The sequence below is a fragment of the Mixophyes fleayi genome, chromosome 9 (genome assembly GCF_038048845.1).
Source record: "Mixophyes fleayi isolate aMixFle1 chromosome 9, aMixFle1.hap1, whole genome shotgun sequence".
NCBI classification, from domain to species: Eukaryota; Metazoa; Chordata; class Amphibia; order Anura; family Limnodynastidae; genus Mixophyes; species Mixophyes fleayi.
The window spans coordinates 33,430,831-33,443,032 of record NC_134410.1 but is presented as its reverse complement, the minus strand read 5'-3'; the positions used below and the strand labels follow the sequence as shown (position 1 = coordinate 33,443,032).

General features: G+C 39.1%; 1 protein-coding gene across 2 annotated transcripts in view; it reads right to left on the bottom strand.

Annotated features, from left to right (window-relative positions):
- The window catches only part of DOCK11 (dedicator of cytokinesis 11), a 216,527-nt gene that overhangs the window by 106,856 nt on the left and 97,469 nt on the right, over positions 1-12,202 (bottom strand). Inside the window, exons 30-31 of one of the 2 annotated variants that reach the window (XM_075187236.1) lie at positions 7,597-7,708; positions 4,745-4,783 (exon numbers count right to left, since the gene is read on the bottom strand). In XM_075187236.1, coding sequence (XP_075043337.1) covers positions 4,745-4,783; positions 7,597-7,708 — 151 coding nt within the window. The remainder of the gene's footprint in view (positions 1-4,744; positions 4,784-7,596; positions 7,709-12,202) is intronic. The other variant, XM_075187237.1, reaches the window with a different exon arrangement.

Here is a 12,202-nt window from a genome sequence, read left to right as displayed (position 1 = left end):
TGTCAGAAGTTTCAAAACCATTAGCAGTTAGGGCTAGATTTACTAAGAATCGTGTTTGGTGGCGGTTTGAAACCGCCACCCATCACCGGCGGTTTAGTGGTCCAAACCACCGCATTTACTATTGGGCTGCTTGAGGCTTCAATGTAAAATGACTGGCGATGTATGGCGGATTGAAAAAGCTAAACCTTTAAAAAAAAATATATAAAAAAAAAATTTCTCTCATAAGTTATTATTAAATTAATTTTGTCCCTTTATCAATACATAATGATTTTCCAAATATTTATAATGTCAATGATGCTTTCTCTTATGTTCTGAATGGCAAAATAACTCAAACAGCAGCAGTCTTAGCAATCTCGCCACTCACAACCACCTCTTTTATTCTGGCCGTTTGGATGGCCGTTTTGAAAACCCCAGCTTAGTAAATCGGGCTGTTTATCATTGTTAAAATAGGAATGGCGGTTTGTAAAGTAGTGGTTTTGAAAAATGTACTTTCTGGCCGATTTAACGGCGGTTTGGGCTTTAGTAAATCTGGTGGTTTCAAAACCGCCGGAAAAATAGCCAAAAAGCGGCGGTTTGAGCAAACCGACCTTTAGTAAATCTAACCCTTAGTGTTACAGGCAGCATAATGAGAGTTCTGCCAGATAGAAAATTGATTTAGGAAAACAGGGTTATGTAAGGGTGATGCAGGATATTCCAGAAAACTGTAATGACTGACTCTTCATTTTCCTACTAAAATGTAAACCTATTACAGTGATGAGTACCCCTGCCTATATAGCCCTGGGAGCGACTATTTTAATCATGCTTGATAGCCCCCAACCCTGCTCAAGGGCGGAACTAGAATTTTTTTAGGGGGGGGGGATTTGTGCCCCGTCCCCTTTTTTTCCCTAATAGAAGCATGGGGCTTCCAGCGGCGGCTCACTATAATGATGTTTCCGGCAGCTTACAGGTAAGCAGATAATGCAGCTTCGCCGTGCTGATTGTGTTAAAACACTATCGGCGCAGCTGGACAGGATTCTCTGCCTGTCTGTCAGCTGCTGGGTACACCACTATAGTTTTGACACTGCTCTTAGGGGGGGCGATTGCCCGGATTGCCCCCCCCCCCCCCCCACCCCTGGATCCACTACTGACCCTGCTCCTGTCTTCAGGTCCACAGAGTGGAGCTATATATAAACCACTCATTGTTTCCAGTTCATTCTTCTGATGAGAGTTCTCTTGTGTTTCCTGTTATGTTAAAGTTCTGAAGAAACCCACTGTATTGCCTAGTTCTCCAGAGTACAGGGTACACTGTCTGGAATAAGTGTAGCTGTCACCCTGCTTGCTTCTGAAGGAGAAGTACTATCTTTCTACACAGGTTTTGTCGGAGGAGGTATTGTCTAAGCCTTCTGTTCAGGAGAACCTTATATGGGATGAGAAAAGCATCTATCTGAGCCTCACAATGGCTTGAGTTTCCTCTCCCCTAAATTGGAGACAGGCTGTGAATGTTATGGGGTCTGGCATCTCAGGGTGTCCTGCCCCAGTGGAAAAATGTTAATTAAAGTATGGGCTTAATATGGCTTCATAGCACACTTATAAAAGCAGCTATATAATTTGAAAAATAATGAGGATAAAATTACTCTAAGCTTCAATCTAAGCCAGAATGCTACTAGTGCAATTAGTACTCTGTCTTATTGGATAGTGACTGGGGATGGAGCAGATATTTGGTGGATATGTGTATAAAAGGCCTCAGCACAACTGTGTTGTGGTGCCCAGACATTTCTAAATGCATCCCTACTAACACGCTATATGTTCACTGGTGTCCAAGACCATGGTCTTGGGGCAATGTCTAAAAACACAGTTTTCTTAGAAAAGGTTATACTTCAGGTAAAATGAGGGGAGAGGAGAGAGAGAGAGAGAAGAGGGTTTGAGAGAGAGAAGAGGGTGAAAGAGAGAAGAGGGTGGGAGAGAGAGAGAGAGAGAGAGAGAGAGAGAGAGAGAGAGAAGAGGGTGAGAGAGGGAGAGAGAGAGAAGAGGGGGATAGAGAGAAGAGGGTGAGAGAGGGAGAGAGAAAGAAGAGGTTAAGAGAGAGGAGAGGGGGATAGAGAGAAGAGGATGAGAGAGGGAGAGAGAGAGAAGAGGGTGAGAGAGAAAGAGAGAGAGAGAAGAGGGGGATAGAGAGAAGAGAATGAGAGAGAAAGAGAGAAAGAAGAGGTTAAGAGAAAGAAGAGGGGGATAGAGAGAAGAGGGTGAGAGAAAGAAGAGGGTGAGAGAGGGTGAGAGAGAGACAGAGAGAAGAGGGTGAGAGAGAGAGTGAGAGAGAGAAGAGGGTGAGAGAGGGTGAGCAAGAGAAGAGGGTGAGAGAGAAGAGGGTGAGAGAGAGAAAAGCGGGTGAGAGAAAGAAAAGCGGGCGAGAGAGAGAAGAGGATGAGAGAGAGAAGAGGGTGAGGGAGAGAAGGGGGTGAGAGAGGGAGAGAGAGAAAAGAGGGTGAGAGAGAGAGAAGAGGGTGAGAGAGAGAGAAGAGGGTGAGAGAGAGAGAAGAGGGTGAGAGAGGGAAGAGGGTGAGAGAGGGAGAGACAGAGAGGGAGAGAGAGAGAGAGAGAAGAGGGTGAGAGAGAGAAGTGGGGGAGAGAGGGAGAGAGAGGAGAAGAGAAGAGAGGAGAGGAGAGGGAGAACCAGAGGGGGAGAGAGAGAGAGAGAGAGAGAGAAGACAGAGACAGAGACAGAGAGAGAGAGAGAGAGAGAGAGAAAATGGAGTTATGACAGAGAGAGACGTTTTCTAACTAGCTGTAGGCGACATCAACAGCAATGAGATTGTACTAAAAAGCTACAAATCATGTTTTCAAGGGAGAAGTAGAAAAGAGAATAGCATGGAGTGTGTATAATGTACTTGAGATAAAATATTTATTCAAATATGCTGCTGTACAAAAGTACTCTGTCCCAAACAGAGATCTGGTAAGTGCACTGAGCTGTTATACAAAGCAGCTGAAAGGTTATTTTCAGTTTAGCTGACAAATAAAAGATAAATAAATCTGCTCTGTCACTAAAGAATTCAGTACTACAAACGAGACAAGTTGATTCAAATTATAACCAGTAACAAGGTGCATATACTGTATAATGGAGAGGCAAGAGAGACTGTATTTGCTTAAAACCTGTATTTAACAAAATAATAAAAGCAGATATTTCAGTTGTTAAAATGTGCACATATATGTATAAGGCACCTTCACCGTGAGTGATGAATTAAACATATATTAGCAAATCTATGCAACTAAGATGTTACATTAAGGTTTATAGAGAAAGTTTTGGAATTGCCTGGTTTTATTTATAACATATGTAATTACATAAGGATAAAACAACTGGAAAATAATAGTTCTCTTTAGATATCACTAACTTAATAAAAATACTTTTGGAGTTATACAGGGAAAATACAAAGTAAACTTTTAACATATATGGAATCTGTCCCGTTTTATGATTAAAACAATTGCATATCCTTAAAAACATTATGACTTTCAGATTTTCCCTGTATGTTTCAGTCTGCCATCACATTTTAAATTTACCTTCCCCTCCAATGCAACATGGTTTTTCCACGGTGCAAAGTTACTCTTTTTTTTGCTTTTTTTACTTTCCTTAATGAATCGGGCCCATGGTCTCTTATCTGTTGTCCATTTGGCTGTAATTTGCTGGTAATTAGGGTTATAGACACCGCTATAAGATGGAACAGAGCTATTAGTGACTACCTAGGGTCATAGAAGGGAGCAAGTGGGAGACTTGGATCAAGTACTAAGGTGCATTCCGTTTTTATTAGGTACAGATAATTGTATGAACATAACTCTGGGCAGAAATATGGAGAGGTATATTTAACTACACTTTGTGGACTGTTTTTTTTCCAATGTACGTAGTACACTTAAAATAAAATATGATTGTGTAACTAAAGACTACTTATCTTAAACAATATGTTTGAGTTAATGCTCAATACATTGCAAAATTGCTTACATTGCGATACCCAATAAGGTGTAAAACACAGGTGACTAAGATAACTTAAACTCCATTATATTTGTCTCTTCTCTCCTACACCTTGCTAAACTGATACTCAAAGTAGATAGGCACACGGGCACAAGCTGTTGGCACAAGTCATTTTACCAAGAGGCTACATTTGGAAGCTTGAGAAGTTAGACCTAAAATTTAATGGGAAACACTGTTTCACTGTGACACAAGAGCACTCCAGGGGGTAAATGTATCAAGCTGAGAGTTTTTCGGCGAGTTTGAAAAGTGGAGATGTTGCCTATAGCAACCAGTCAGATTCTACCTGTCATTTTGTAGAATGGACTAAATAAATGATAGCTAGAATCTGATTGGTTTTTCAAACCTGACGGAAAACTCTCAGTTTGATACATTTACCCCCAACTCTAAAGATCTCTAGTGTGACATTTTCTATTGAAAGTTTTGTGGCATTATTTGAGCTATATTTTTCCATATTGACAAATATAATATTCGTTATGGAATTTGTGACACCAAACTCATACAGACGTACCCCTCCTCAATTCCAATTCTTATTGTACAAGTGGCTTGTTCCATGATTGTTTTCACTGATTACTGCAAGACTAGGTATTGCCAGAAGAAATAAAATCGGCCATGAAATTGCCTAGTTAGTTTTATTAGTAATAAGAGCAGCTATATCTAGCAATTTGCTGCACTGTTAGCGATATTAGTGACAGAAGCATGGATTGGCAAATGCATATGGCAGCATTAGAGTCTACCAAACCAACCTACCTACAGATGAGAACCGCTCCACAGCATATGACAACAAATCTAATGGATTTGTGAAAAAAAAAAGTACAAATATAAAAAAAATGGAATGAGACAACATATATTGCGTACAAATAGCTCATCACCTAATAGCAGTAGGGACATGTACAAGGTAGAAATCTAGCGCAGAATATAGTCAGGGTAATAACAATACTCTGCAAAGCATCTTTGAGACATAGATGCCAGCACTACGGGTGCTCGAGGAGCCTCAATATTTATTTTGATGCCAGATAAGCCAGGTTTTTTTTAGCTGGGTCACAGAGGTGCTTCAGTACAGGTTCTTTGTCCTCCCCCTCTGCCCTCCCCATAGGTGATTTGGAGGAGCCAAACACTGTTACAGAGAGTTGTTCTACTTACTGACATTTTTCAGTATTTCTGGTCATCATGAAGAATTATCAGGGAAATTTGAAAATATCTGTAATTTTGGCCATAGCACTTCTAATTCATTACAAAAAAAAGTGGCTCATGCGCATTGGGGGATGCCAAAGGGAATGTCTTGTCCTCCCCATCTGACTGCCTGCCAAACAAATTCCCAATTCCGAATCTGACTGACATGTCAGGTGACCTGAGTGATGTGGATGGTGAGTCCTAAGACAGCAGAATCATGGGAGGGGAAGGAGGCCTAGAGGAAGGGATTTCTAATGTGTTGTACTTAATTGAAGGTAAGAGGGTGGCTTAGCGTGCATAACCCTCTGTACCTGCATGGCATGTGCAAGATTAAGGGGAGGAGCTAGTCAAGGGGAAGACTAGTGACATCACTTGCAGGGCGGAACTACCATTGGTGCAGCAGGTGCAGTGCAACGGGACCCATGGAGATAACAGCAGACGCATAGGGTTGGGGGCCCTGGTATCCTGCTTCCCGCCTCCCTGCACCGGGGCCCACAGCTCGCTAGTTCCGCCTGTGATCACTTGTGTGGTATGACGATGACGGAAACGGAGGTGGTAAGCGAAAGAACTTGTACATGGTCAGACGGTGGCCGTTAATCTAACTAACAGGGAGCGAGCAGGCTTTGCAGCCAGCATGGGACGTAGAGGCGGGAGATCAGTTTTGTTAGCTTTCATGTTAAATATGTAAGTTGATAAACCTATCCGAATATTTTAACTTAATATACTAATCTGAATTTTTCCCAGGAATGTTGAGTTTTTGACCAGGAATTGCTCGAAATTTTGGGTTTTCAACTAGAAAATCCAGAAATGTAAAGTAAAATCACTGGTTACAGAGTAGGAACAGACCTGCAGAACAATCACTGTGGAAGATGGAGCTGGATAAGCTGAGATGTGGGATAAGTGTTAATGGCTCTGTGTGCTCTGTATTATTTTTTTTTTTTTGGGGGGGGGGGGGGGGTATTAAAAACAGAGAGCTGAGTAAGATGGGTGTTAAAATTGAAAGCTGAGGTGGAGGGAGGTTATAAAGTAAGGCATAAGGTTAGAGTGGGGTTAACTTAAAAGGCACCAGGTGTGTGTGTGTCAGGGTAGGGGCTGTAATGGAGGCATGTGGTGGTGGGGGGGGGGGGGGGGTAACATACATAGACTAAGGAAGGGTCAAAAACAGAGAGTTGAGGTAAGAAAGGGTTAAAGACAAAGGCATGATGTTTCGGGAGTTAAAGACAGGGTGAGACATGGGAGGGAGGAGGTTACAAACAAAGACTCACACTCATTTATTTATTACTTTAAATAACGCTGGCCCTGTGGAATCAGAACCATCACTGAGGTCAGGGGGAATATTTGTTTTTGTTTTCTGTATCAGAGCAAAATTTTCAACAATTCAAAACCTAAATTCAAAAAGCTAGTGGGGTATTGCAGGCTACCGGGGTGATTGTGTTAAAATGAACACCCCCAATAACTTTGAAAAGTGGTTTTAGGTAACGTTGTGCAAACCATAGTCTACAATGGAATAATTCCACTCTTTGGCTACACTTAGTCAGGTCTGCATTACCCTACAATAGCTTATGAACTAAATGTCTTTGTTTACTCAGCAAGAAGAACAACACAAAACACACATCATTTAATTTATGAGTGAATAAATGTGCAAATGCTGTAACCAAAGACATCACTATTGGAGTATGTGGCCTGGCAGCAGCTGGGGGGGGCTTCATGTAGCTGCCACCCATGCTGCCTCCGTGCCCTGTACCCTTCCGCGGTGGTCAGTAGGGAGATTAATGCCCTCAGTGACGCCCGACACCACAAGATAATTAAATTCACAGAATTCCATCCGTGTCAGCTGGTATTTTGGAGCACTAAGTACGTGTAGTAATCATGCAAGTTATGGCAAGGAGAGGTGCCAAAAATGTGGTTGATCCTGTTATTTCTAATGTATCAAAATCATATTTTCTGATTATTATATTATTATAGTCATGATTTGTCTGCATCATCGTTTTTGAGTTACAGCTATGAACAGGTATCTCTGCTCTGGACCAGTGCATTTTAGTAACTTCTGCTGAAATACATGAATTCAGCATGGCTGAGGGGAATGGCTTCCCCTGGTAATGTCCAGCAGTGTAGTCATTATAGCTCACTGCTGGTAGCTGTAACCTACAAGTAAAGAAGTAAGATGAGTGGTAATATTAGATAAATGTGTCTCTGAGACACACAACAAGAGTAGTACTACTACCTGGATGTACAATGAACTGGTTCTATGGTATCAATGTCTCTCTTATTGTCAAGCATAATTACACATCAATTAAGAAATGGTCACTAAGAGCATTTATTTCCGCTCATTAGTGGTTTTTTTTAAACAAAGATCAAACTGAGAAACTGTTCAGTAAAATAAAGCATACTTAATAATAACGTATTATAGTAAATGTCCCATGTTTTACCTTGCACTCTCTGCAGCTTGGGTTTGGCAAACGTCATGGGCAGGTTTAGAGGGATGAAATGCTCATGGTTGCAGATGGTTTGTAAAAACTCAAATTTGTATTCATTTAGAATCTGTAAAATGTAAAAAGCAGAAATATGTGGTCACATGGCTTAAGCTTTACTCTCATAGAGACTCATGATATACATAATAACTGGGGGCCTGATTCATTAAGGATCTTAACTTGAGAAACTTCTTATTTCAGTCTCCTGGACAAAACCATGTTACAATGCAAGGGGTGCAAATTAATATTCTGTTTTGCACATAAGTTAAATACTGACTGTTTTATCATGTAGCACACAAATATCAACTTTAAATTTCAGTGTACAAATAAGCTATCAAGTATTTGTGTGCTACATGAAAAAACAGTCAGTATTTAACTTATGTGCAAAACAGAATATTAATTTGCACCCCTTGCATTGTAACATGGTTTTGTCCAGGAGACTGAAAAAAGAAGTTTCTCAAGTTAAGATCCTTAATGAATCAGGCCCTGGGGTGCAAAAAACAAGCCGTCCCACAGACTGTAGTGTATTTGGATAATACCGGCTGAACACTAACAGTTATTACGAATACTCTCCAGACTATGGCGGCTCAGTGTACAATACTACAATGAACTGTAGTGGACTATCCCAATATAACGCATTATGGTAAGACAGGAGACAATGCGGCAGCCCCAGAAAGACTGAACATAGGAACTTTGATTAATAGGTGAATAACCAGTCAGTCAGATAACTGTACACAGCTCCAGGAATCACAGGCAATTCTGGAAAATCTGGAGAATCTCAATATTGCTAGGAAACCTTCTTATATTGGAACTGAAAAACTCTTTGTAAGCATTAAATAAATGTGATATTTCCTCTTTAAACTGTTCCCATGTGAATTAAATCACAATGCTGCTTTCTGTATCATAAAACAATACTATGGGTTCTATAGGTTAAAACAACTTGTGTCACATCCAAATGTATATGTAATGTATACTACAGGAAATAAAATGTTTGTCATTGTAACTGACAAGCTACTCTTAATTCTTCTAAAAATCATTTTAGGCTCCAAAATACTCTATGTAATAATATTGCTTACTGACAGGAAATCTGTTGTGCATAGAAAAAAATGCCCTTCAAAGATATTATCTGAGTTATTTCAAATAATGATTTCCTTGCAAAAACTACTATACAGCTGTAGTAAGTGCACAACTTCATACACTCTTTAAGAAAACATTGTTTTGCGTCAAATGTGTTTCTCAAAGCATGACATTAAAATTCCCTGCAATTCATTTTTTTGCCACCAGATGGCATCTTGATAGAATCGTACTACGCATGACAAATTAATGAAAAGTATGCAACACATGTTTTCTGTGCTTTGTGAGTTAAATTACTGTGTTTGCATCCTGGCTTAAATTAATGAATAGGCAGATCTGAAAGGACCTAACTACTACTAGCAGGAAAAACATACAAGACAGAATAGTAGTTAAGTGCATAAGAATGACATTTATCACAATCATAGATGCTGCACTGTATAGTAAAAAAAAATTATAATGATAATTATTAAAAAAAAACTGGCATCATGACACCTTTCCAAGTCCCATTGTTAGACAGGCTATTTTCCACTGGCAGGATGGCTTAAACATACATTTGCAAATGTGTGCAACAAAGACTTTTGCATTTTTATCTACAGTAGAAATGGCAGATCTGTTGCTGGCTATAGCAGTGTGCTGGGAAAAAATGTTGTGTGTATGTTCCTTGCAGGATAACCCCACCCTTTCAGCACCTGTTATGGCCTATAAATTGATTTGAGCAGCTTCCACTTTTGTATTTTCCACTATAACAAGGAGACCATGAGCGTAGGGCCCCCTAGCCCTAGTGAAAACGAGCCACAGTCTGGTCAGTGCAGGTGTGGTGTCTCTTTGGGGATAGACAACAGTGTTCCCACTTTCCCAAAGGCCTCCAGCCCTTTGTTGAAAAGCAATGCTGCTCACCCTGAACTCCTAGGCTTTTGGTGCTGGGGTAATTAACAATACTGGATCCACTAGAGTAGAAACTTTGCTACTGTAGTGATCTCAGAATAAAGCACAGGGATCCATAAGAAACCTGCCCATTATCCTACAAGAGGAAAAATAAATAACACAAAAATATAATTGTTGAAAACATTTAACAAAAATAAAATGCCACAAAAACCTCATTTCATGCTTCATTAAATATAAAATAAGATATTTTCTTCTTTTTATATATCCAAAGTAGTGCCAGCTAATCACAAGTAGAATCTTCTATCATTAAAAAAGAAAAAAATTGTTAGCTTGATGCTTGCCACATCTCTATGATAATGTAAATGTTATCCATCAAATGTTTATATAAAATCATTTCTAGTTTTAGCTGTCCTCTAGTAAACTCTAAGCATCTGTCTGGGCAGCATGGTGGCCCAGTGGCTAGCACTTCTGTCTCACAGCACTGGGGTCATGAGTTGGATTCCTGACCATGGCCTTATCTGTGTGGAGTTTGTATGATCTGGGTACGTGGGATTCCTCCTGGTGCTCCGGTTTCCTCCCACACTCCAAAAACATACTAGTAGGTTAATTGGATGCTATCAAATTGACCCTAGTCTGTGTGTATGTTAGGGAATTTAGACTGTAAGCCCTAATGGGAGAAGGGACTGTAGTGAGTGAGTTCTCTGTACAGCGCTGCAAAATTATTGGTGCTATATAAATAGCTGATGATGATCTGTCACCAGTCGGATTTCAATAAAATGCCTTTATTTTCATCAAATCAACAGAGTAGACATAAATATTGTATCAGTGGTCTAAGTGGAAATTTAGAGAGTAGCGGTATGGAAATTCAGAAGTAGCGGTATGAAAAATGTATCGGTAATGTAAGTCAATGGAGGTTGATAGTTTTACAATGAAGGCAGTAGGAGAAGTGGCGGTATAACATACCACCGAATACACCCCCACTTAGAACACTGTGTTGTATTGTATTGCACTATAACTGATTACAATACAGAGCATTATCTATATATTGTTTGCTAATTGGTCAGTTTGGCAGTAAAGGTATTTAAGATAAATGTGCCTGAAACCGGTTTGCAATATATATTTTGTAGTTTAGAATGTGGTACTTTATGTCTGCTATCAAAACACATGAAAATAAACTCATTTATCTCCTACTCTTTATTTAGCTTTTCAGAAAACCACACTTACTAAAAATAAACATGTAAAACAATCAAGAGAACTGTACTTTATTTCTCCCACAATTAAGTTTTCGTGACAGTATTTATACACTTTTTAGTCTAGATGTAATTATAACAAAGACACATTTAGGATTGTTATCCAGAAACTGTTCCAATATTTGCTTGTAGCTGTATGTTTAAATACAGCGCAACAAACACACAATAAAGATAATGTGTAATCTACTTGGCTTCCAAATGCTAGAAATATTTATACCTGATAACCTAAAGTGGCCTATTGTCAATTCAACGAAGTAAAACATCTTTTCTTCTCGTTTTTTATTTTTTTAAGGACTGTATTAAGATTAAAGTAGCTGTTTCAATATTTTTACAATTCTACAAAGGTTACATTGTTACATAGTTACATAGGAGCCAACTTATTAAAAGCAAAAATATCCTATTGTCCCCGGAAAGGAGTGTTTTCGCCTGTGATGAGGCTTTTTCTCACTTCACCCATAAAAGAAAGTGTTACGGCCACTGGTAAGATTCGGCAGCTTTCACCAGCGACGGCTCCCTAATGCCTTTGCAACACCTGTTCTGTTATCACAGTCATGTTATGTTATTAGGTGCCAGTAACTGATGGAAATCAATTTTTAAAAATGCTTCATTCTTTCAAATAAAGCGTTTTTTTTTTTAGTATTTAAAGGTTTTTTCATTTGTTTTATTTTGTAATTTCTTATTAATCTATTTATTTTTAACTTTTACTTTATTTTTATTAGCTCCAGGCTAGTATTTCTCCAGCAATATTTTTTGGGACAAATTGTGGCAATAAGGGAGTTTAAGCTAATATTCCTAACTCCTTTGTCATTTAAGTTCTCCCAATTGTATTCCATTTAATGTGTAAGTAGCACGGTTATTACCATAGGCTAGGAGTATCTACATTAAATATCATCTGCCATTTCAAGACCAGGATTAAAGGGACAGTGCCCAATACTGATCCCTATGTACAATACTAATGACTTCATTCTAGTCTTTATATATTATATGTATAACTACCATTTGTCTTCAACCAGTTCTCTAACTAAATACATACTTCTTCCCCTAAGTCATGTACTCTCATCCTATGTATTGTATGGAACAGTATTGAACACTTTCACAAAATCTAAATATATCACAATCACTGCACTACCAAGATGTAGCTTAATCGTATGTCCTCATAAAAACTCATTATATTTGTTAGACATGAAACTATGGTTGACAATTATTTTCTAAGCTATATCTCAGAATCACATCTCTCAGATTACCTTCCACTAACTTGCCCACAACAGAAGTCAGGATCACGGGTCTGTGAGCTGCTGGTTAGGATATTGTTCCCTTTTTAAAGATTGCTATCACAATTGCTTTTTGCCAAACAT